At 42.1% G+C, this 26,910-nt stretch overlaps 1 protein-coding gene across 4 annotated transcripts in view; it reads left to right on the top strand.

The window, feature by feature from the left end:
- Positions 1-26,910, top strand: part of LOC140716851 (T-cell surface glycoprotein CD3 delta chain-like) — a 49,814-nt gene that overhangs the window by 11,736 nt on the left and 11,168 nt on the right. The window contains exons 2-6 of one of the 4 annotated variants that reach the window (XM_073029828.1): positions 9,173-9,193; positions 10,889-11,077; positions 13,550-13,681; positions 14,220-14,272; positions 15,021-15,688. The exons of 2 other annotated variants lie outside the window; for them this stretch is intronic. In XM_073029828.1, coding sequence (XP_072885929.1) covers positions 9,173-9,193; positions 10,889-11,077; positions 13,550-13,681; positions 14,220-14,272; positions 15,021-15,080 — 455 coding nt within the window. In that variant the 3' untranslated portion in view covers positions 15,081-15,688. Of the gene's footprint in view, positions 1-273; positions 2,217-9,172; positions 9,194-10,888; positions 11,078-13,549; positions 13,682-14,219; positions 14,273-15,020; positions 15,689-26,910 lie in introns of those variants that run through there. One more of the 4 variants, XM_073029829.1, reaches the window with a different exon arrangement.

Below are 26,910 nucleotides of genomic sequence, written 5' to 3'. Positions count from 1 at the left end.
CATCCAAATTTCCTTCAGCTGCCCTTGTTCCAAAGAATCAACCCCAGCCTACCCAGATGATCCTCATAGCTGAAAAGTCACAACACAGGATACATCCTCTGAAATTTTTTCTGCATTCGTCTTATTCCTTCACCTCCTTTCTATGATGTGGCAACTAGAACTGTGAGAGATAGCTGGAGTGTTTGTGACTCATGGGGGGAAGGGGAATGAAGACAGTAAATAGTCACATTTCTATTGAAATTGAGATGATAATACTCTAACGTTATTTTCCAGGAGCTTGCAAATCGTAGAGGGAGCTCTGAATACAGTCAGCTTACTCCACGCCTGAAAATATAAAAATGGGATTCAAAGACTTTCAGCCAAGCAGCTTTTAGTTATTATGTACTTACTGCTTTTGCTATTTTTTTTGTTAAACCATTTTTAAGAAGCTATTTCGCAAACAAAAGCAAAAAATTGTATTAAACTGTTATGTTAGATGGTAGGTGTGTAAATTCTGTTATACAAGACCGCACTATACAATAGTCTCCATTCCATCTTCTTAATGAGGTGGCTAAAATGTAATGTCCTTGAGTGGGGCATCCCCTCAGAACTAAATGCCACAGCATCTTCCTGTTGTATGTCTGAATGGCCAACAAAGGGCTGAGAGTGAAGAGTATACAGGAACAGCTCAGAAAGAACAGCCTGCAGTTGTGCTGTTTGGGGAATTTGTGTTCAGACTTCAGCCTTGTTGCTTATGCTGGAAATTCCAGAGCAAATGTGACATTGTAGTTGTATAATTTCAGTGAGGTCTTTTTGTGGATGAGTAACTTACTGGGCTGAAAATGCAAAGTGCAATTTCTCCAAATCAGTCTGGCTTATGGTAATGAGTACAACATTTTGTAATTGGTAGGGCTTAAATCTTTCAGTTTCATGCCCAAGGTTTTCCACAATAGCTACTTCAAAACTATGTGGACCTCAGATTATGCATGCCTTCAGTTCAAGAATGTGACTTTTAAAAAGCAACTATTATACATAGAATATTGACTAACTGGAATGAAAACAGAAAATCCTGCAAAAGCTCAGCAGGCCAGGCAGCATTTGCAGGGAGAGAAGCAGAGTTAACATTTCAAGTCAAAGACCTTTCATCAGAAGCAAAAGAAACATTAACTTTGTTTCTCTTTCCTATAGATGTTGAATGTTCAAACATGCCATTTTGAGTTGCTTTGACGATATAAGTGTAATATCTTAGTAGCTAAGGTTTAATTCTAAGTTCATAATCCATCTCTGTGGCTGCATTGTAGTAGAAGACTTGAATGAGTAAAGGTAGCAAGCTTTGCTTGGAAAATGATGTGGTAAAGCATGTTCCAGCTGTATTTTTGAAGGCATTTGGTCTCAGAGTGGTGATGAAATGGAAGTCAAAGGAATAGTGTGAAGTCTGTGTTTTAGAATACAGACATGTGCTGCTTCAGATTTTTGAATTACAAGCAAGTGATCTTTACATTGTAACTCTTCCTCAGGAAAGTATTCTGATATTCACAAGATAGCAAAACCCCAGATGTACGAGTATCTTCCCCTGCCATATTGTAAGTGAAATATCTGGTACAAAGTGAGTTTGTGAGAAACCAAATAGGAAGCTACTGATAAGAGATACTGCTGCTGCTGTGAGACTTTAAGAAAACAAGTTGTGATGTTGTCAATAAGTTTGGCTCACAAGATAACATTTTGTGAGAGAAGAGCTTTATGATAGTGGTTAGAATGCAGTGAACTTTTGTTAACACGGACTTGTAGAGAAGCAAGCAATAGTTAGCTTTCCAGGATAGAATAATTGGTTTATTATTGTCACAAGTACTAGGGGAACTTTGTTTTGCATGCCATTCATATAGATCATTTCACAACAACAGAGCATCAATGTAGTACACAGGGGAAGCAATAACAGAATATAGTATTACAATTACAAAGTGCAGTGTAGGCAGACAATAAGGTGCAAAGTTATGATGAGGTAGACTGTGAGGTTGAAAATCTGTCTGCATAATATACTGTATCTGTACCAAACCTATCTAGCCATTCTAGTCTAAAGCAAAGGCACTGCTTCCATAACTGCTGCACGAGTTATACTTTGCTGGTTCCTCTACCTTGTCTTCTCAAAACTTTTTGTCCATGGTTCCACGTATTTCATAGCAGGAATCATTTGTAGCTTTTTGATTGAGACCAATTAAATAAAATATCTGTGAATTTCATATGGTGTGATGTGTCCTTGCTGTTTTCAATTAAAGCAGAATTCAAGGTGTAGGGTTGATTTTCACATATTTAAAACCCCAGCAACACACTCAGTGGCCACTTTATTAGGTACACCTGTACACCTTGTTAATGCAAATATCTAATCACCAATCACGTGGCAACAACTCAATGCATAAAAGCATGCAGAGATGGTCAGGAGGTTTAGACCAAACATCAGAATGGGGAAGAAATGTGATCAAAGTGTCTTTGCCCATGGAATGATTGTCGGTGCCAGATGGGGTGGTTTAAGTATCTCAGAAACTGCTGATCTCCTGGGGTTTTCATATACAACAGTCTTGAGTTTGCAGAGAATGGTGCGAAAAGCAAAAAACATTCAGTGAGTGGTAGTTCTGTGGGCCTTGTTAATGAGAAGTCAGAGGAGAATGGCCAGACTGGTTCAAGCTGACAAGAAGGTGACAGTAACTCAGATAACCACACGTTACAACAGTGGTGTGCGGTAGAGCATCTCTGAATGCACAGCATGTCGAACCTTGAAGTGGATGGGCAACAGCAGCAGAAGACCACACCAGACTCCACTCCGGTACCTAATAAAGTGGCCACTGAGTGTATATTTTGTATACAAATCAACTGAAGTCCTTCATTTGATTTCAGACTGCAAAGCAATCACCAGTATCTCGTCTCTATGAATAAGCCCTTTTGTTACATTCCAAAAAGTGAATCTCATTCAGGTATTCATTATTCTACTTGTAAACCCACTAACTGTATTGCAGCCTGTGACTCAAATGCAGGTAATTCCCACATTCCAAGGAGGTGTGTTGTATTCCAAGAAAACCATCAGTATTGCAATTTTGCGTAAAACAAAGCCACATCATTCCGCATGTGCCAAGAAACGCAAGCTGAAAATAAAATTGACAAACAAATTCCATAGAGTAGATTTTATTCCGAATCCCAGAATTTTGGGTACTAATAAGTGAATTTGATCAGGGTGAATTTCTGTTTGCTAAATGGCTGCAATGTGCATCTGTTTTCCAGTGTAGAAAACTGCTGAGCTTCTCAATTAGATCCCAGCCTTTAACTCACTACAACTATTGAAATCCAATAGAATGGCATGTTGGCATATTTGTGAACCATGAAATTCTGCTTATAACACACTGAGCCATGATTAAAGCCATTCACTTTCTCATGCCAGCTGAAGTATAACCTTGATGGTGTTTTGTAAGATGAGACTTGAGTGGCACAAAAACCCTCAGATGACCAGCGGTGTAGTGGCATCAGCACTGGACTTTGAGGTAGATGGTCCTGAGTTCAAACCCGGCAGCAGTAAAGGCCTGGAAACTGACTTTTGTATCTTGCCACAAAAACTACCACAGTCACAATGAGTCGACAGCACTCAACACACTGGTCTCCTGTGATCCGGGTGACTGAGTGAGTGAGATGGAATAAATCTGGTAACGTATGTGAGATAACAGCTTGTGTTAATACCCACTGTATGCTCTGATGCTGGCAAAAGATATGAACACATAAGGAAAAGGAAGGAGGTGAAGATTATGCAAGCGCTTAGAAAGACAAGCAGTTGTCTAGCACTTCCTCCTCCCAAGCAGTGCGTGGGAGGGGGAAGTGCTTATCAGATATTGAGAGTTGCTGTGACGTCACATCCCCTCAGTTTTGTACATCTGTCAAACCTGACAGAATAGTCAGGTTTCATAATGGTAGTCTCATAACCTTCAGGTCTGGATTTAGATTGGTTCTTGGATTGGAAGCTAAAGAAATTCAGCATGACCCTGACAACTTTTACCAATTTTTCTTGATGCAGCATAGAAAGCATTGTGTCTAAATGCATAATGGCTCAGTATGGCAACTGCTCTCCACATGACTGCAGAGTTGTGGACACAGCTCAGCACATCACAAGAACCAGCCTCCCCCCTCTACGGACTCTGTCTATACATCTCACTGTCTCAATAAAGCCGCTAACATAATCAAAGACCCTACCCACTCTGGATATTCTCTCTTCTTCCCCTCCCATATTGGGCAGAGGATACAAAAGCCCACTACACTCAAAGGCAGCTTCTATTCCGGTGTTATCAGACTCTTGAACAGACCTCTCTGTGCTTTTTCTGTAGCAGGTGACAATAATAAACCAACACCACTACCAATAACCATAACCCAGCCATTTAGGGAAGGAGAGAGAAACCAGGAAAGTATAAGCAAATTAGTCTGGCCTCAGAGATTAGGACGTTATTAAAATGGTAAATGATAAAAGAGCCGTTGAAAATCCATCAGCAAAAGTCAACGAGGATTTATGAAAAAGGAGTTTTATTTCATAGAATTATCAGCCATAATGGCTTCCATTACTTCTGGTTGTAATGAGATTAAATAAGGGAAGCAATGAATGTAATATATTTGGATTTTTTGTGAAGCATTCAAGAAGTTGCTCTACTCTGAGAGTATTATTAAAAAAAACTGGGATCATTGGATTAGAATAATATATTAGCCAGGATTTGTTGAAAGCAAAATACAAGAAACAAATGACGAGATCTTTGTCCACAGAACTTGAAAAAAATGGGAGGTGATTTTAAGAGAAAATGAGAAGTTTTCCTTAGTACAGAACTCTAGTCGTAGAAATAGAATCAGAGCTTATGGTCTCAGATTTTCTTACCTTATATCTAAGATTTTCTCAGAGGTCTCTGAATCTCTGAACTCCCTACCCACCGAAGGAGTAAATGGTAAATTATTGATGAATTTAATGTTTTTTATCACTGTGTGAGCAAAGGAATATGGGAGGAGAGCAGAACTATGCAGAGATGACCTCATTGAATGTCCTAAAAGACCTGTAGGTCCTGATGACCTCTCCTGTGCCTATTTTCACATACTTATAAGAAATTAAAATAATGAGATGTGAGTTCTAGTTTGTTGCTTTAATGTTCTACCTCCTGGATTAAGTTCTCAATTGGATCAGTTCCTGGGAGACGTGGTTGGGATTGGTGCAGGAGGACCTCCAAACATTGCTTTGCTGAGCATCTGGTAACAACCTGGGAGAATAACAGTGAACCTCCCCCATGAACCCCCAAGTCTAAATTGGGTTGGTGTTGGAAACAAGCTGTACCACCGATCAGAAAATTCCCGGTCAGTCACTTGGAGTATCAAGGGCCGAGGCTGATCCACATTGAGGACACAAGGGAAAAGATCAAGGGAAACAGGCCGCTGTTTTAATATATTGGATAACGTATATATAATATAATAAATTGTTTCCTGCTGGATCATGTCCTGTCCAGTGGCAATTAATCCAACAGTAGAGGTGTTGTCTGGGTAGGAATGACAAGCTGACACCACGTCCCTTTGTGGACTACATACTCGATAGGACAACAGTATTGATTCTGCATGACATTATCCAAAATGCATTAATCTTATAGGACCTTAGTTACCCCGCACTACATAGCATGCCCTTTCCCAACACTGATAAAGTAAAATGTTGCTCACCTGCCATTTACATATATTGTACATGCTCATCTTGGTCTATGACTCAAATGTCAATGCAATTCCAAAATGTGGTTCGCTCTAATATTGTACCAAATTATCCTGACACAGAATTCTCGCTACCTATCACTGTTGGAGCAATTCTCTGGATATCCCTCTCGTTTTTCCCTGAACTATGTCTTATTCTATCCCCCTCTCTCTGAATTGTCTCTATGTTAAAACTTAACTTATTCTGTCACATATCAGGACAATGGAACTAATCCAGCTAGACTTCACATCCTACGTTTTTAGCTGGTATTCTGAGCTGTCCTAACAACCCATAGGAATACAGGTTACCCTTCACATGCCTAACACCTTTATTATATTAATAGATATGGTTGAGAACCATTGTGGTAGTGTTCTAAAATGTTAAAAAGAAGATTATTGTTCTTTAAACAGAATTCAATGAGAATTTGCCTTTGACAAACTATCCTGCATCACAAATAGTGATCTTATAATTAATAACTGCTCACTGCATTTCATTGATTTAAATGCGATGAACAGATAATCACAAACAGGCCTGTTGAGTACCAAGAGAAAAAGAAGGAACTTGCATCAGGTTACCCCTCTGTAGAAACATGAGCACTGAGGGAGCTCTGTCCTGTTGGAAGAACGCTCCTTTTTGCTGGACTCATCATCCAAGTTCATATTTCCTTCAAAGGTGGGTGTAAAAGGTTCCACAACATTTTCCCCATGTAGTCCAACAAATATTTATTTCTCAGCGGACATAACAAAAATTTCTCTTGCCATTGTCATGTCAATGTTCGTGGGACTTTGCTAGTCACAAATTGGCTTCTGTTATTCTAACATTATGGCAATGAATTTACTTTGCACTTCATTGATGGTAGAACACCAGAAGCCATGACAGATCTGGATTATAAGTCTCTCATTAGCATCTAACTGTGTATTAGATTGACTGTTTATTTGCTCAATATGACAGTTGAACTCAAACATTTATTTTCGCACAGAGAGGCACTGCTTATAAATATATTTATCAGAGAAAACATTGATAAGAAAAGCTCATTGCTGATTGGTTGATAAAGTTAGTCAGCACTCACATATCAGTCTCTAATCTCATCTCTCGCTTTCCAACATGGTTGCTAAGCGAGGTACTTCAACCCGCCTTCAGATATATCCGGCTCGTTGTCAGCCAAACATGTAGTAGGGAAAGGGTTAAGTCATTGTTTATGCGCCTACGTTCATGAAAAACCGATCGTTCAATCTTTCTGAAGTGAGGTTATTACAGCACTTGAAATTATCTTGTTATCTTCATGTGTTCTTTAATAATTTTTTTGTGCTGAATATTTCCTGCTTTGCAACAGCATCTGCGCTTCTGAAATCCTTCATTGGGACACCCTGAATGAAAAGTGCCGAAGAACATTTTCCTTTCCTTTTCTTGCTTGCTTACACTTCTCTTTCAGCCATTTTGATTATTATGCTCTCCTGCTCTACAAGATCCTCACATAATTCACAGGGCGTTAGGTTAACATTAGGACTTGAAAGTCAGAAATATGCAGCTGATTGACATGCAGTGCCCTAGGCCCCTAGATAACAGAGCAATCTGGTACTTAGTTCGAAGTGATGACTGAAATGATTTTATCATCGAACAATCATGGCAGTGAAATGTCTGTTGCATTCACTAAGTAAATAAAATATAGCCAAAGCAGGTGTTGATACTTTGCCCACTTGTTTCGCCATCAGTCACAACATCCCAAACACTGTAAATACTGAAAGCAGGCAGAAGCAGGAGCAGGATAAGATCAATAAGCCCCTGGATCCTGTTGCATCATTCAGTAAAGTAAATTTATTATCAAAGTACCTATATATCACCATGTACTACTTTGAGATTCATTTTCATGCAGGCATCTGTAGGGAAATAAAGAAATCATATCATTGAAGATATGAAGAACTATACATATATAAAGACTGATAAGCAACCAATGTGCAAAAGATGATAATACTGAGAACACGAGTCCTTGAAAGCATGTCTGTAGGTTGTGGAAAATTATAACAGAAATGGGATCTAATTCCAAATGCTTCCCTTTCCCCCTTATTCCTTTATTTAAAATTTTTCATTTATCCTAGTTTAATATTAACACTTGAGCAACATTAATGACTATTATACACCTTCTGAGTTCCAGGGAATTCAATGTTCTCTTCTAGCAATTGAACCATTGGAGTCCAAACACTGTTCTCGTAATTCATTGAGCAGCCAGTACTTCTTCATTATCACAAGAGAATCTGCAGATGCTGACAATTCAAAGCAACACACACGAAATGCTGGAGGAACTCAGCAGGTCAGGCAGCAGCTATGGAAACAGTCAACATTTCGGGCCGAGACCCTTCATCAGGACTCAATATGATTTATTGTTTTGGATTGAAGATAGTGCACCAAGTATCATTAGCTAGGCATTTGCACCACAGAACCAGAACTTCCCAATATTTTGACCAGTATGTCACTGAACTGTTTTCTTATTTTTGTGCTATCCTACATCTATGTAAGTGAAGTTACAAGTCTATTTGTACCTGACTACCTTTAGATTTCTCACTGCTTAGAAAATAATCTGTCCAATCCTATATAAGTCCAAAGCAAATTATTATTTATTTGCATAATTAAATTAATTTGCAATACTCAATCATTTACAACAAATGTAGTCAATTGTATAAGTCTATTAATTCTTCTTCATATTTTTTCTACACTGCTTAAAGTGTTTTTTATCTTTGTGCATTTTTTGTGGTTCTTCTCCCACAATAAATCATAAATAGTTCATCAAATGTTCCCACATTATTGAAAGTCCAACATCAGTCCTTATAGTCAAATTTTGCCAATTTGACCTCTCTCGTACAGCTTAGCTGATTTCTTAGCCAGCTCAATAACCTGCCTTTAATTCCAGAAGTTTGAATTTCAGCTCACATTCTCTTATCAAAAGATTTCTACAATTTTATACAAACAAAAGATCTTAGCATTGCCAATCACCAGTTCAGTTACCTCTTCAAAATGTTCAGTCACTGTCCTTTGACATGAACCTTCACAGATCAATGCTAGTTCTTTCTGAAAGCTGACAATACAGTCCCTCGTGTTTTAATCAAAGGCTCAAGTAACTTCTCCTTAAATTATTTTCATTAACAGGTGTATAATTACCTAAATTTTCTGCCCTGCCTTACTCAAAAAGTGGAATAATGTGTGTAGATTTTCCATACTGGGACAATGAAAAGTTTGGTGGAGAGAGGGAGATTGTGGGAGATAGGTGGAGCGGGATGGAATGATGTGCATCAACTGTGTAACTCTCTCCGCCAATTGATATAAAGAAAGAGCCTGCAGCATCCTTATCCAGCAAAAACATTGATCTTAAAATGGTCTCTTCATTTTGTTGGAGATAATGTAAAGCACACGCTAACCGTACTTAGTTGTGGACTCATTTTCATTTTCTGTTGTTTTCAGGAGTCAGCGAGGCAAGAATAGGTAAGTGTCCTTTTTTGGTAACATTGAAAGTGAATTAAGCTTTTGAGAGGTACTGCTTGAGTTAAAGCTGCTTTGAACTGGGAGGATAGTCAATGTTTTAAGAACTCTGATTTTTAAATCACAGATGATTTAACCTCTTAGAGTTTGCATGATAAAGCCCAACAAAGAAGTAATCCTTTCCACGGGCAACCTTAGGTAACCTTGACACTCACAAACCAAAACTAGTGGTGAGGGATCAATAAAGCCCTTCAGCAAGAAGATGGGCAAGTATTGGTATTGGTGTATTATTTTCATATGTACCAAGGGACAGTGAAAAGCATCCAGACAGGTCATGCCACTGAGCGAGTCCACTGGACCCTGGAGATAGGAGGCTGGAGGTGGGTGACCCGGGTTTGGAGGATTGTGCATTTGCATGTCTGGGTGTGTGGGAGGGAGGAACGAGGTTTGTCTTGCTGTTGTTGTCTTGCTTGTATTGTCCTGTGTTGTCCTGCCAAGCATCGAGGGCACGCCACGTTGGCGCTGGACTATGAGGCGACACTTGCTGGCTGGCCCCAACACACCCCAAAGTTGTGTTGGTTGTTAATGCAAATGAAGTATTTCACTGTATGTTTTGTGACAAATAAATCTGAATCTGAATAGTAGAAGGAAAACGGAATGCGGAATATAGTGTTGCAATTATAGAGAAAGTGCAATGCAATAGACAAATAAAGTACAAGGGTCACAACAACATAAATTGGCAGATCACAAGCTCAAGTCTTCTCTGCTGTTTCTTGAGGTGTTGGGCACAGCAGTTGCCGTGCAAAGCTGTGATACCTCCTGATAGGAAGCTTTTTATGGTGCAAATTGGTCTTCATGGAACCACCAAATTTCTTAACCTCCCGACAAAGTAGAGGCATCCATTTCTTGGCTGTGGTGCTCACGTGGCTGGACTAAGAGTAAAGAGTAATTTTTGGTGATAATGTGATTGTTGCAGAGAATATGGGAAGATATACTGAATTAGCTGTCACTATGGACTGTGAAACAATGGGATGGGTGCACTCTGCTGCCTAGACTATTGCATGTTCCCCACCACCATGAAGGATGGGGCATGGGTAGAGATCATGAGGCAAGAGGCAACAATCTGCTGAAGGAACTCAGTGCTGATGGAACCCATCGGGTTTTGATCCTAAATGTCAAGAATTCTTTTTCTCTCACAGATGCTGTTTGACTCACTGAGTTCCTCCAGCAGATGGTTTGTCGCTCCAGATTCCCGCATCTGGTGTCCTTTGTGTCTCTATGAAGCAAGGAATTGTATGACTTCACCTCCCTTCCTTTGGATGTAAACCTTTTGTGCTTCAAGCATGTAAGCACTCCAGGGCCTGGAATTGCAGCTTATGACCTTGAGTTTCAGACCATCTATTGTGCTATTGGAGATCCTTGCACTTCCACTTGCCAACCCAAAGATCCGTTTCAACCCTGGCCCCTGGTGCAGGGTGAGAGGGAGCGGATGGTGGTTATGGGGTGGAGGGGGTTAGGTGCAGAAGGTTGGTAGAGGAGTAGAGCTAGGAAGGAGGAACTAGAACAATAACTACACAGAATAGTAACCACGTTAGTGACTCCTAACAGAAATACCACATCTGTTGCATTTACTGTTTTGAGGCTCTGTGAAGTGGGGAAGAGAGCTGCTAGAGTGCAAATTGTTTTATGTTTTCCCAGATATCTCATCGTCTGGAAATTCACTGAGAATGAATTGCATGAATAGAAATATAACATACAAACAAAGTGAAAGTGAGACTCCCACGACCTTATCCTCCTGCCCGCTGACGATATGGAAAGCCACTGAAGCAAACAACGGGATCTATAACTGTCTCAGCGATCCAGAATCTACTTTCCTTTTTATCAAAGGTAGGTTGCAAAGTCTTCTCTGTCAAATACATTGGCATCCCAAGCATAGTGATTACACTACCTGACTGATAACTTAGAGACCTTGACTATCCCACCACGATTTGGGGAATGTACACTGGAATAACTTATTCATAAAGAATCTGAATTGCAAAGTATCAGTTAAGAAAATAAATACTACAAGAATGATGAACTTGAAACTACTGGATTGCCATAAAAACCCTCCAAGTTCGCTTATACCCTTCTGGGAAGGAAACCTACCATCCTCAGCAACGGGTTGAATCAGAATTGGAATCAGGTTTAATATAGTTGTTTCGCAGCAGCAGTGCAGTGCAGTACACAGAGCAAACTATATACTGTACTACAATAAGAAATATATTAAAATATTAAATTAAATAAGTAGCGCAAAGGGTGGTGGGGTGGAGATACGTCTCTACCAAAGGAGGTATAATGCACTCCTTCCCTCCGCTAGCCCGCGAGTCTGCCTTGGGCAAGGTGTCGCACCTGCTTAGCCCCCCGTTCAGGGTCACGTGAAGCCATGGGAGCAGGTGGTGGATGGTTGTATGAGTAGCTGGTTCATATCACAAGTCTTGGTTATGTGACCGCTGACGCCAGGCACACAATCTCTGAAAAGTATTGATAATGGCTGGGGTCACCCGTCTGGTAAAGACACTGCCCAGAAAAAGGCGATGGCAAACCACTTCTGTAGAAAAAGTTGCCAAGAACATCGTGGTCATGAGACCATGATCGCCTTCGTCATACAACATGGCACATAATGATGATGACGATGAAGTAATGCAAAAAGAGAGCAAAAATAGTTTTTCATAAAACATTGAGTGTGTCTTCAGGCTCCTGTACCTCCTCTCTGATGCTAATAATTCGAAGAGAGCATGTCCTGGGTGACAGATGCTGCCTTTTTGTGGCATTGCCTTTTGAAGATGTCCTCGATGCTGGGGAGGCTAGTGCCCTTGATCGAGATGACTGAGTTTACAACTTTCTGCAGCTTTTGCCAGTCCTGTGCAGTGGCCCCTCCACACCAGGTGGTGATGCAGCCAGTTAGAATGTTCTCCACAGTACATCTGCAAAAGTTTGCTGAAGTCTTTGGTGACATACCAAATTTCCTCAAACTTCTAATGAAAGATAGTTGCTGACATGCCTTCTTTGTAACTGCATTGACTCTTTATTTAGAGAAACAGCCCAGAAACACACCATTCTGGCCCACTTCGACCATTTACACTCATGTGACCAATTAACCTGCTAACCTGTATGTGGGAGGAAATCCACATGGTCACGGGGAGAACATACAAACTCCTTTCAGTCAGTGGTGGGGATTGAACCCCGGCCACTGGTGCTGTAATAGCATTTCACCAACCACTTTGCTACCGTGCCGCCCTTAAGCTCTTAACTGATCTCTAGTCCGACAAGACACTGGGTTCAATGGCAACTAGGCATAGACAATGGCTGCTGAGCTAGTTAACCAATAAATAAAATAATAACGTCTTTCAAACAGAGTGGGGCTGGCTGAGCAATCAGGACTCCATGGAACAGTGTCCAATCAGTTTCACCCTTGCTGTCAAACCTCTTGTTTGAGGCAGAATGAAAAAGCAATAAAGTATTCTTAATCATATTGATAATTCTAAAAATTGTTGAATTGCAAGGTTCTTACCTTCCACTTACCTGTTGTTAGATTAGCCTGTAGATTTGTCATTTTTCTTGTCGGTAACTTTCCTATGTTTCCTTTAGTTTTATATATTCGCCTATATTCATCTAATTGTTCAGTGAATTTTCCAGTAATTGTAGTGTAGTTGTTTCTGTACTTTTCTAGAATCATCTTCTTAGTATTTTCGCAGCAGGTGTTACGCCACTTGAAGCTTAATTGTTATCACTGGAATGTTTATCCTTTTAGTTGAAGCTAGATTTGGTATAAGACGACCATCACTTCTTTGTTCTTGCCTTCTTTTCCTTTGTTTGTTCTGTGCTCAATAAACAATTATAAGCAGCAAGTTTTGTGCCTCATTCTTGAGCACTGAACCTCTAAATCACAAAAACACCAGGATCCAACACTATTGACGATTGAAGCTCATAATTAATGTCCTAGCCTTTGATTCCGGTGCCAGTGTCTGATCTGTTGAATTAACTGAGCTCGGCTGAGGTAACAGTGAGCTGGCATACAACAGTGAGTTATACACCAGCCCACTATCAGAGGTATGCTAAGAATAAGGCTTCCAATCCCCCAGGAGAGAGTCAAAAACCTTAGGTAAAGGGGTCCTCCTTTTGCCAGTGGGGATTATGGAGGGAAACCTCAATCCTGGTGAGATACTGCATGTTCAGCAGAGGAGGAGAGAACATATACTGGTTTAGTTTCAGTTTGTTTTTGTGTACATTGATTTTTAACATTTCTCTTCAGGTCTGGTCAGAACTGCAATTTAGATCCCTGCTTGATCTTTCATATTTTCTGGTCACTTCTCTTTTCAGATTGCCACAACTGCATTCAAGTTGATCCAGGGACCTTGGCGGGGATCGTAATTGGTGATCTTGTTGCGACGTTTCTCATCGCAGTGGCTGTTTACTGTGTTTCCACCCCTCCCAAACTCAAGCTTTATCAAGGTGGGATAGGCCAGTTTTCTCTTCATCAAGTTAAATAGTTAAATAGAGATGGAGCCCCAGATTTGCTCAGGCATTTATTCACACTGACATGTGTGTCAGTCAGCCTTTTGACCATGGGGATTAACTAATTCAGTCTAAGTGTCAAAAATAAAGCATTTTCTCCATTGTTGTTGCTGTTACTGGTGATGATACACCAAATGTAGAGCTTTCTCAGACATAAACACAAGAAATTTTGCAGATGTTGAAAATACTGAATAACACACACACCCACAAAATGTTGGAGGAACTCAACAGGTCAGGCTGTCCTGATGAAGGGTCTTGGACCCAAACTTCAACTGTTTATCCCTCTCCATAGTTGCTGCCTGACCTGCTGAGTTCCTCCAACATTTTGTGTGTTTTGTTCACAGTGTCTAAAGGCAGGAATGGGTCTCCATGGAGTTACAACGGCAGAGAATCCTCATATTCTATCACTTACAAAATGATGCTATAGAATGCTAGTCTTTTCTTGTTACTAACAGTTCTCTCTTCTCCCATGCAGCTGCTGATCGACTGGCCCTAGTTAAGAATGATGCTGCTGCCGCACTTTACTCAGTAAGTACAGACTTAGTGTGAACTATCTCATACGTCTGCCAGTGATATTGGGTGAGCTCAAAGCTAGTGACCTGTGAGCAATAAACTTAATGAAAGGCTTAAAGGATGGTTCAAACCAGCCCTTGAATGGATTAAAAAAGTAAACTCATTGTCCAGTTTAAAAATGAGCTGGACGGCGAAGTGAATGCCAAGTTCAATTCCTGCTCCGAGATTGATTCTCTGTCAGATTCTCTGTGCCACATTCATCTGTCACATTGGGTTTGACAGGAAAGAGTTCAGTCAGATCCTTCATCTTAGGCCTTGTCGTTGGAGAAAAGGGCTGGGTCCAGGAATATGGGTAGGGCAGGGGAGGATGTTTGGAGGAAGAATGGAAACAGAAGTTGGCAAACAGGAATAGAGATTTAGTCATGGGGAATAGGATGTGGGTTGTGGGGCTGGGATGAAGGAAACGTGAAAGGCTGAGTAGATTGGGAACTGCGATTGGGGAAGGGGCTTGGATAAAATGGAATGGCATTTGGGAATAAGAGAATAGAGCTGTGAATTGTGGAAAGTGGGTTGGGATCCTTGGGGCGAGAAAAAGAATTTGAGAGTGGTGGATGGAATAACTCTCAAGAAGCTGGCCTGCACTGTGAATGCAGGCTGTCAGGGCAGCAAGGACAATCCAAGGAGACATGATCTGATCGACAGTTTGCTGAAGGACTGAGTTTCCCAGAGAGATATTTGCTAACCTCCTCACTTTTTCTTCCAGGGACTCAGGAAGGAAGACAGAGCAGAATACAGCAGACTGAAGACCAAGGCCACACAATAGATTCACTGCAATTTCATCCAAGAGGCTTTTCTTTGATCTGCCCCTTCCTGCAATTTCAAAACTTATTTGTACAATTTTAAGTAATTAGAACTGATTACTGCTGAGGTAATATTTAGAAGCAGATGTTGCTGGACTTAATGAAAAGAGAAAATGCTGGAAATTCTCAGAATGTCAGGCAGCATCTGTGGAGGGTAACTGAGTTAGCATTTGAGGACTTTGTGGCCGTAAAGTTTGAGTCGCAGAATGAAGATAAATGTTGTGCCTTTGCATGGAGCAGGGACAATCCTGCATAGATTGTTAGCGGGGAAATGGAGGGAATACAGTATCCACAACAAGATGGGAGGCAGGATTGATTAACTGTGAGAGGTGAAAGCAGATGACATATAAAAAGTAAAGGACTGGTCCAATAACCTCTGCCTGAAGAATGGGAGCAGATTTAAAATTATTGAGATAAAATTTAAGACTGGGGAGTTACAAGATGTTATTGAAAGAATCTCCTTTCCTGCTGAGTATTTCCAGCAGTTTCGTTTTTATATTTCAGATTTTCTGTACTGGAGTTAACTACTTTTGTATTAGTACTAAACATAATAAACTGCTTTTAGATTTCATCAATATTTCCATTCAGGGTTACTCCCAGTTAAGGTCTGAATTGTAGGCAGAAGCATGGCCTTTCAGCACTGAAAAGGAAGAGTGTACGGTATCTGCAGATCTTTCTTTTCAGAATAAGAAAATTATGAGAATTTATTTTTATTTTTAGCTTAACGGCATAGTAACAGGCCCTTCAGGCCCAGTGAGAACCACGTGACTGATTAACCTACTAACCTGAACATCTTTGGATTGTGGGAGGAAACTGGAGCACCCAGAGGAGACCCACGTAGTCACGGGGGGATCGTAAAAACTCCTTGCGGACCACAGCAGATTTGAATCTGGGTCTCTGGTGCTGCCAGTGTTACACTGACCCCAACGAAATGGAAACCTTAAACCTGTACATCCATTATACTAATGCAAGAACAAATAACGAGCTATGTTGTTGCCGTTGCAAGTGTACAATTTGTGCTTATTATACCACAATCGCTCACTTGTCCTTCATGTTCAGAATCAGGTTTAATATCACTAGCATGTCATGGAATTTGTTAACTTAGCAGCAGCAGTACAATACAATACATGATAATGTAGGGGAAAAAAGTAAATCAATAGCGGTAAGTGTATGTGTGTGTATATATATATATTAGATAGTTAAATTTAAAATAGTGCGAAAACAGGAAGAAAAGTGGGGTAGTGTTCATGGGTCCAATGTCCATTTAGGAATCGGATGGCAGAGGGGAAGAAGCTGTTCCTGAATCGCTGAGATTGTGCCTTCAGGCTTCTGTACCTCCTACCTGATGGTAGCAATGAGGAGAGGGCATGCCCTGGATGATGGGGATCCTTAATGATGGACGCCGCCTTTCTGCAGCACCACTCCTTGAAGGTGTCTTGGATACTCCGGAGGCTGGTGCCTGTGATGGAGCTGACTAATTTTACAACGTGCTGTAGCTTCTTACGATCTTGTACAGCAGACTCCCTCCTGCCACCCCCATTACCAGACGGTGATGCAGCCTGTCAAAATGCTCTCCATGGTACACCTGTAGAAGTTTTTGAGTGTTTTAGGTGACAAACCCAATCTCCTTAAACTCCAAATGCCTTCCTTGCCTTCTCAAACTGCCTTCTTTGTAGCTGCATCGACACGTTGAGACCAGGGTAGATCCTCAGAGCTATTGACACTCTTGAAATTTGGCAACTTGAAGTTGCTCACTCTCTCCACTTCTGTACAGAATTTCTCATTGTATCTTTAAACAGTACATACCCTGTAGTTTGACAATAACATAGATCCAAGCACAGAGTTTTCAATGCTCATTTGGAAACTGAGCTCTGGGAATAGCATGGTGTAACTTGGTGGCTGTAATGGCCCAATGAGTAAAATTCTCAGCAATGTGAAAAATATAAATGCTGACTTTCACTTTTAGAAAAAAATGTCATGACTAATCTGAGGAGATTGCTTTAACCAAATGTGAGAATAGGGGCTGTGATGACTGTATGCTTCCAGGCATTGAGAACTGAGAGGTAGATAGCATCGAGAAGGTGTTCAGGTAATTTGAGTAAAAATGAAAACTGGTGGTGGATGATTTTCTCAAACACACTGGGATTAGAGCAGCTACTTTGTCTTGTGGATGCTAGAGAAAAGATTCAAACTTTTTAATTTTTGGAAATAAGCGAGGCAGAGAGTTAAAGTCCAGGCTGAACATTTAAGAAATTGATGAGCACCCACAGGGAGCTAAAACTGGTGTTTAGACCATGAGTCACAAAGCATGAAGCAGGAAGCAAGTGGACATGTGGGCAATTTCTCCATGGAGCTTCAAAACACACCCAATAAATCCAAGGTCAGAGAAACCAATAAAGGGAGAGCGGTCTCGTGAATATGGAGTTCAGCATGCTAAGACATACAAGAAACCTTGAGTGGGGTGTTGGAGCTCACAGTCACATTGACTAGAGACACTGCCAGTGTACAGGAAGCCACAGGTGGAGGGGTGAATACGCTCACTTTGTGAACAGCCAACCCCAGCTCAGTTCTGCTGAAGCGTTGACACAGTTAGACAACAGAAACAACGGAGTGAAATGCAAATGAAAACAAGGTCATGTAGCACCTGTGGAAATCCAGCAGTCGGCTGACAGGGAAAATACAGAATGCTTACAGAACAAAATGCGGCGCACTCAAACTGGGCGAAAATATGCAAATTGAAAGTGAAAACAAATTGAGCAAATGCAAAGGAAGAGCAAAAGTTCAATAGAAGAACAACAAAACCAGGGCATCCTCACTGTGGAAGCAGACAGAGTTTGAAGACACACCAGGTAATGGAGCTCTGACCAGTGTGCAGTGTGGATGTGACAGAGAAATTAAATCCATACTAGTCTCTAGATCTGAGAAAAAGAGGAAGAAGAGAAATCAACCTAAGAATAAGACTAGATACAGAGGCGAAAGGAGCATCATATCATTCAGATTACATATGAAGGTCTGCACTGGAAATCTAAAAGAAAACAGAAATCCAGATGAAACTATCTTGAAACAAAACATTAATTCCCCTATCTTCAAAGGATTATCTACCTCAACCTACTCAACCGTCTGAAGCAGAAAGTTCCAGAGATTCCCCACACTCTGCGGAAGAAATCCCTATGAGCCCCTTATCTTGTAACTATGCCCGTTCATTTGAGATTCTCCCATTATGGAAAAATTTCAGTGTCTGGCAAGCCCGTTAGGATCTTATATGTGCTTATAAGATCATCTTTCATCCAAATAAGCGCCAAAAAATGCAGATGCAGATTTGCTTGCCATTTGTGTTAGGACAACCCTTTCATCCCAGGAACTAGCCTGGTGAATCTCTTCTTGACTGCTTCCAGTTTTGGTACAACCAAAAGGGGAGCAAGATTGTGCAGAGTCTGCCAGCTGTGGTCTCATTGACAAATTAAAATGAAGACCTTCATTGAGAAATATTTCTTCATTGCATGTTGCCAGATTGGTCCATCATGTATCCCACAGCAAGAGATCTTAAACAGCTCACATTTCATCACCCAATTAAAACATAAAAATATAAACTCTCTCTCTCCTCAGCTGCTGTCTGACCTGCAGAGTTATTCCAGCATTTTTGTTGTATTTGTCTTATTATCCAAATTTTGTAAATTGATAATGCTCCAGATATAACTTTTAACTCACTTTTAGTATCGCAATTATTTCCTGCCAAGAATCTGGCTAAGTTCAGATTTGTGCAGAGGTATTTTGAACAACACGCTTATCATCCAAGAGTCAGAAAGAGGAAAGCCCCTGAGGGGGTGAAACACAATGTGTTACTGATGATCCTAGGTGTCAATGGTGATTCTACACTTCGATAAGACCTGAAGCCGATAAGATATACGAGTTGAAATAGGCAATTTGTCACACTGAGTCTGGTGCACCATTCAATCATGGCTGACTTCTTTCCAACCTTGTCCTCCTGCCTTCTCCACATACCCCTTATTAACCACCATCAGATCAGTGTCAAAGTGCCCTAATGACATGGGGTTATGGGTCTCACTGACAAGCATTTATTGTCCATCATTGACGGCCCTGAAATGTAGGTGTTGGTTCGTCTGTGGATCAGTGGCAGACATTGCTATAAGCTGCAGCCCTCCCTATGTGAGCATATATTTAGTAAGTAGATCATGCAGGAGCAGCTTGTGGTGAGACTGCACTCCTCCAGAATCATTGAAGACACAACACCAAGTGCAGATCTAAGCTCCACCCTGACTTCCCGCCTGCTCACAGGGCGGCCCGAGGCACGGCTTTCACACACCGCCACCTCATCCAGACTCCACACCAATCAGTCAGTTAGGAGGGAGAGGGTTAAGACCCTCGAGATTTTATAGAAAAGAGCACATCTCTCTGATCCTAAAGTTTCCAAAGCTGTTGCCTAAATAACTGTTGTAGTCTTCATTTAATTTAGGATGACTTACAAAGTAGAACACTTATTTTGGAACTATTGTGGGTCTTGTGGCATTATTTTCCCTCCCTTGCACCCTGAGGAAGTACAGATGCGTTCCCCCCTTGATCTGTTGGAAGAGCTCTCAAAGCTTGGGGCTTCCGGGGATTAACACAATTACAGTGAAAGAACGGCCACATATTTCCAAGACACAACAGTGTGTGGGTCAAAGGTGCAGAGCTTCCACACACCTGTTGATGCTACCCTCACAGTTGAAGCAAACAATTGCAGAGCATCCTGTGGATGGTAGAAACATCAAAGTCCCATGAGAGAGAGAGAGAAAGCAGTATCAATGTAAAATGGACCTCCTGCGATCCTCATTCACCTCAGCCCCCAACGGCCATCTTTGCTTACTGAAATGGGATGGGGTTAGAGAGGGTGGGGATTGTTCATGTTGCTTTTCTGACAGTGGGTTTGTTCAGGAAGTAAATGACGGATGTGTAAACGAGTATTCCTGACTGTCGCAGCGCTGAATGATTACAGTTGTGACTGTGCCTTGGTTGCAGGCACTCTCAGCACCGGCTGCCTCCTCTGCACGATGAGCCGAGGCTCACCAGACGCAGCAGGCTCTTCCCTCCAGCACTTGACACACGGGTGAACTTTGTCATGGCCGAATAGAGGGAAGAGTCAGCTGCTTCAGCAGAGAAGGAGCTGGGGCAATAACGTGGTGGGACTGGGGAGGGGACATTACTACCATCCCACATTTGGCTTAGAGACAGGGATAAAGTCACAGAGACAAACAACATGGAGATGGCCCTGTGGCCCAACCCTCCATTCCGACCAATCTGGCAGCTCATTCCATATACCTATCAGCCTCTGTGAAGAAGTGACCCCTCAGTTCCCCTTTAAAATTTCCTCCTCTCACTTTAAGTCAACACCCTCCAGTTTTAGACTCCCCTACCCTGGGAAAATGACTGTGACCATCCACCTTTTCTATGCCCCTCAGGATTTAGTTGGATCATTCCCCAGCCTCCTACAATCCAAAGAGAAAGGTTCCAACATATCTAGTCTCTCCTTATAACTTGAGCTCTCCAGTCACAGTAATGTCCTTATAAACGGTTTCGCTCTTTTCCCAGTTAATGATGTCCTTCCCATGGTGACCAGAACTGCACACAGTATTATAGGATGCAGGCCCTTCCCCTCTATTGCCCTGAGGATGTGATGCACGCTGCATTTCTGAGTCATTCAGTGACCCATGCAAATTAAAGTAACACACACAAAATGCTGGTGGAACTCAGCAGGCCAGGCAGTGTCTATGGAAAAGAGTAAACAATCGACGTTTCAGGCCAAGACCCTTCATCTTGACTGGAAAAAAAGATGAGGTGTCAGAGTAAGAAAGTGGGGGGAGGGGAGGAAGAACCACAAGGTGAGGGGAAACTTTGGGGGGGGGGGGAGTGGTGAAGTAAAGAGCTGGGAAGTTGATTGAAAGGACTGGAGAAGGGGGAATCTGATAGGAGAGGACAGAAGGCCATGGAAGAAAGAAAAGGAAGAGGAGCACCCGAGGGAGGTGATGCACAGGTAAGGAGATGAGGTGAGAGAGGGAAATGGGGATGGGGAATGCTGAAGGAGAGTGTGGGGGGACATTACCGGAAGTTCAAGAAATTGATGTTCAGGCCATCAGGTTGGAGGCTACCCAGATGGAATATAAGATGTTGCTCCTCCAACCTGAGTGTGGCCTCATCGTGACAGTAGAGGAAGCCATCGATGGACATATGGGAATGGGAAGTGGAATTAAATTGTGTGGCCACTGGGAGATCCCGCTTTTACTGGCAGGTTGAGCATGGGTGCTTGGTGAAGCGTCTCCCCATCTGTGTTGCTGGATTTCCAGCATCTGCAGATTTTCTCTTGTTTGTGATTGCAAATTAAAGCAACCATGATTTTCAAGCACATTAGCTGCAGATACTCACACCCTCTTTAACAGAGGGGGAGGGGTGCCTCCAACTTGTGGCCTGACCTGATTCTGCTGACATGGGGCACCCAGCAGAAACACAAAGGGAAACACGTGTAAATCTTAAACAATGATTCCAAGAAATGAGATCTAGGCTGTATCAATATCACAAGGGAATAAAGGGAATTACAGAGGCATGAGAGAGGAGCTTTCCCAGGTCGATTGGAGGAAGATACTGGTAGGGTTGAAAGCAGAGCAGAGATAGCTGAAGTTTCTGGAAATAGCTCACAAACAGAGGATAGATATGTCCCACAGAAGTTGTTCTCAAATGCCAGAGGTAGGCACCCGTGGCTGACATAAAAGCCAAGGAAAGCGCATGTAGGGTAGCAAAAGAGAGTGGGAAGTTGGATGATTGGGAAGCTTTTAAAGTTCAACAAAAGGCAACTAAAAAAGCTATAAGAAGGGAAAAGATGAAATACGAGGGCAAGCTAGCCAATAATATAAAGCAGAATCCTAGAAGTTTTTTTCAGTTATATAAAGAGTAAAAGGTGGAAGTTGATAGTTTCCTGATCGGTCAGAGCACTAAACGATATGGTGAGAAGGCAGGTGTACGGGATTGAGTGGGATCCGGGATCAGCCATGATGGAATAGCAGAGCAGACTCGATGGGCAGAGTGGCCTTATTTTGCTCCTATGTCTTATGGTCTTATGTTTATGTAATGAAGTGGATGGAGACTCAACAAAAGCATTGGGACTTTGTTCAACTAAACAGACGGCGTTAGAACACAGAATTGACACTCAGTGGTCTGGTCTGAAAACATTAGCAATTTATCAATTGCATGTGGAGAAACATTTCAAAGGCTTTTCCACTGAACTACAAGTAGTAACGGCTTTCCAATAGAGCAAACTGAAAGGCAAAATGGAATAATGGGTGATTTACCCGGAAAACTGGTGCACATCAGAAGACCAGTCAAAGCTGATATACCTCAGTGTGAGTTTGGCATGGACTTTACACTCTCAGTTGATACGATTACCAGTAAAACTTCATTTTGGTAACAGAATGGTGGCTACAGGAATGCATAATTAAGTAACAGACTAGGCCCTGATTACAGAATAAAATTATTATCTACAGATCAAAGAGTAAATCCACTTTTCTATTACAACAATGGGTGCTCACTATAACATAATTAGTGAAGTTCCTAAAACATGAGTGTTATCACTGCTGTATTCCATTATCTCTACTTCTAGGCTTTGTCTGTGGTTCTCTGTGACCACATCAGCACAATCCACGTCCCTAGTTGCTAGTTATTAGTTCTCATTATTTTTCCCTTACAACAGCTTTTACACAGAAAGTACAGCTATTGACCTTTGATGCATTTTATCGCTGACCTCCACATCTGCTGCTCGTGCTTGGTCAGACAATTACACAACTGCTTTTTGCTTCATGTTTGCTTTTGACTGCTTTGTAAGTGTTTTGCAGGTGAGCCTCTTCGCTCTTTATTTTACTCAGGCCAGACTTCTCAGGAGTGTGAGTGACTTTTTGGCCACTCTATGTCTCAATGCTCCGTTAACCCCTTGAGGTTCTGCTTAGATGAACTGGCTCGCAATCCTTCACGCCACTGATAACTTCCTTGATTCGTCACATTAAAAGCCTAGACCTTGATCTCAGTGATGCTCTGTGTGCCACAGGACAAAGCACAGGCACCTTATATTGGGCAGGAACACGAGGGCAGCTGTTTGCCCCGCATAAATATGCAAGGGTTTGGGGCGACTTCTAATCACACTGAATCAGCATCAGAATTATGCTTATTATCACTGACCTGTTGTAAACATTGTTGTTTTGTGGCAGCTGAATGTATACAAAAATGCCATAAGTTACAATAAGAAATTAAAAAATAAATAAGTAGTGCAAAATTGTGAGGTAGTGTTCATGAATTCATGGACAGTTCAGAAAACTGATGGCAGAGGGGAAGAAGTTGAAAGTAAAATTTATTATCAGAGTACATACACATCACCACATACAACCCTGAGATTCTCTTTCTGTGGGCATACTTAGCAAATCTACAGAACAGTAACTGTAAACTGTAAACATCAGGAACTGTACCATGTAAATAAACTGTGCAAATGCAGATATAAATAAATAGCAATAAATAACGAGCATGAAATAACAATATGACAGAGTCCTTAAGTAAGTGTAGCTATCCCCTGTTGTTCCAGAAGCTGGTTCTAAAATGGTGAGTGTGTGTCTTCAGGTTCCTGTACCTCTTTCCCTGATGGTAATAATGAGGAGATGTCGTGGGCAGTGATGGATGCTGCTGTCTTGATGCTCTACCTTTTTAATATGTCTTTGATAGTGAGGAAGCTTGTGCCCATGATGGAGCTGGCTGGGTATAGACCCCTCTGCAGCTTTTTCCAATATTGTTCATTGGAGCCTCCATACCAGACGGTGATGCAACCAGTCAGAATGATCTCCACATTTGTAGAAATTTGCTAGAGTCTTTGGTGACATACCAAATCTCAAACTTCAAGACGTACAAAAAAGCTGGATGAACTCAGCAGGTCGGGCAGCATCCATTGAAAGAAACAGTCAATGTTTCGGGTCGAAACCCTTCGTCAGGACTAAAGAAGGAAGGGGCAGGAGCCCTATAAAGAAGGTGGGGAGAGGGTGGAAAACCAATCAGAGGGAAGATCAAGGGGTGGGGGAGGGGAAGCAGGGAGGGGATAGGCAGGAGAAGTGAAGAAGGAATCTCAGGGGAAAGCACTATGGGTAGTAGAAGAAGGCAGAGTCATGAGAGGTGATAAGCAGCTAGAAGAGGAGGCAGAGTAGAGGTGGGATGGGGAAGGGAGAGGGAGGGAATTACCAGAGGATGGAGAATTCGATGTTCATCCCAAGGGGCTGGAGACTACCCAGACGGTATATGAGATGTTGTTCCTCCAACCGAAGTTTGGCCTCATCATGGCAGTAGAGGAGGCCATTTACAGACATATCCGAATGGGAATGTGAAGGAGAGTTGAAGTGAGTGGCAACCAGGGGATCCTGTTTGTTGTGGCGGACGGAGCGGAGGTCGGTCCCCCAATCTGCGTCGGGTCTCACCGTTGTAGAGGAGGCCACACCGGGAGCACCGGATGCAATAGATTACCCCAACAGACTCACAAGTGAAGTGTTGCCTCACCTGGAAGGACTGTTTGGGGCCCTGAATGGTGGTAAGAGAGGAGGTGTAGGGACAGGTGTAGCACTTACGCTTGCAGGGATAAGTGCCAGGTGGGAGATCTGTGGGGAGGGACGTGTGGACCAGGCAGTCGTGGAGGGAACGATCCCTGCGAAAAGCAGAGAGGGAAAGCACTTCAACTCTTCCTCTCATTCCCATTCGGATATGTCCATACATGGCCTCCTCCACTGCCATGATGAGGCCAAACTTCGGTTGGAGGAACAACATCTCGTATACCGTCTGGGTAGTCTCCAGCCCCTTGGTATGAACATCGAATTCTCTATCTTCCGGTAATTCCCTCCCTCTCCCTTCCCCATTCCACCTCTACTCTGTCTCCTCTTCTAGCTGCCTATCACCTCTCTCATGACTAAGCCTTCTTCTACTACCCATAGTGCTTTCCCCTGAGATTCCTTCTTCACCTCTCCTGCCTATCCCCTCCCTGCTTCCCCTCCCCCACCCCTTGATCTTCCCTCTGATTGGTTTTCCACCCTCTCCCCATCTTCTTTATAGGGCCCCTGCCCCTCCCTTCTTTAGTCCTGACGAAGGGTTTCAACCCAAAATCTTGACTGCTTCTTTCAATGGATGCTGCCCGACCTGCTGAGTTGATCCAGCTTGTTTGTACGTCTTGATTTGACCACAGCATCTGCAGTGCACTTTGTGTTTAAATCTCAAACTTCACTGACTTCTCTTTCTGATTTGTTTGGAGTTAGCTATTTTTTTTCAATAAATTGATTGTTTTGTGAACTGATAACAAAGATGTGTAAGTTTAAAAGGCTTTTCCATTGTGTGTAGGATTTGTTATTAGTTAGTGACAATTATATTAGATCACAATATTTTTTTAGTTTCAGAATTCAAGCTGTTACCAAGTCCTCCCTTGCTTCAATTTTCTCCCATTCCTCCTCCGATCTAAATAGCTGTCCATTGATCCCTATTCTCATTTCCATCTCATGACCTTTCTTATCTCAACTCGTTCTCCATCCTATCCTGCCCCTAAGCAACTCCACCATTCCCCCAATTCTGCTCTGGAGATACAGACCATGCTCTTGGTAGGTGGCAGGAAGGGAGCAGTCAGGTTACAGCTCTGCATCCCCAGCTCTGAAAATGTTCCCAACCCTGAAACCCACTGGACAGATGGGTGGGTAAATGGGTCAGGGGTTGGATGGGGCAGAGAAGAAGCAGACATATGAAGTGCAAATAGACCATGGACCATTCTGGAAATCCTTTATAAAACACTGGAAAATCAGACATAGCAGAGATGTTTAAACATTGACTGTATAAGATATCCATATCCCGATAACTAGAATCTTACTCCACAACCTATGGCATTAATGCTAGAATTCAAGGTTGCAACGTGTATGAAACCCCGCTGGTCTCCTTGGCTGTGTAAGTCCAGGGAAGACACACTCCAGTCCCGCCAAACCCATGAGATTGAGACAGCTCTCCCACCCTAAATCCCGGTTTGTGTGGATGCTGTGTAATTTGCTACCCTGTTACAGCTCAGTGCCAAGAAATAACAGACAGCACACAATTAAAGGAATCATATTTATGGAACTTAACTAAATGATTAGTAAAGAAAAGAAAGAAAAAACAAAAAGGGCCCATTATAATTAAACAGTCAAATGTGCATAATTTGGAACTCAACTGTTCCCAAAATTCATACTCACCAATCCGCAGTCAATCTTGGCGCCTGACTCCATTGAATCACGGTCACCTGCTGGGTTGAACCTACGACTGATTCTCTCCAGCGTCTTCTCGCTTCATCTCCTGCCAAACAAAAAAAGCCCAAGACCAATCTTCCTAATTGGATGACACACATTCCTCAGCATCCCTCATCTTCAACAATAACCTAAGCAGGCTGAAAGCAGAACAGACAACCGTTACAGAACTGCTAAAATGAAATACCTACAGCATAGCAGTAAAAACGTGAACCAGGGTGTTACACATAGATTTTTTAAAAATGGGATTTATTTGAGGTCACTGCTTTGTAGCTTTGGCCAGAGCTTCACTCCAGTTTCCAGGATCCAGTGATGCATTTTGGGAAAGTTTGGTAGTCCATTAGTGGCCGAAAGGTGCCCATTCCTCAGAAAATGATCTTTCTACCCATCCACCTCTTTTTCCCCAATTAGCTATCTGTCACCAAAATTTTGATAATCTGACCTAAGATCCTCTTCTATAATTTGGTGATAA

This window comes from Hemitrygon akajei, chromosome 26, assembly GCF_048418815.1.
Source record: "Hemitrygon akajei chromosome 26, sHemAka1.3, whole genome shotgun sequence".
Taxonomy (NCBI): Eukaryota; Metazoa; Chordata; class Chondrichthyes; order Myliobatiformes; family Dasyatidae; genus Hemitrygon; species Hemitrygon akajei.
This window is presented reverse-complemented; position numbering and strand designations above follow the sequence as displayed.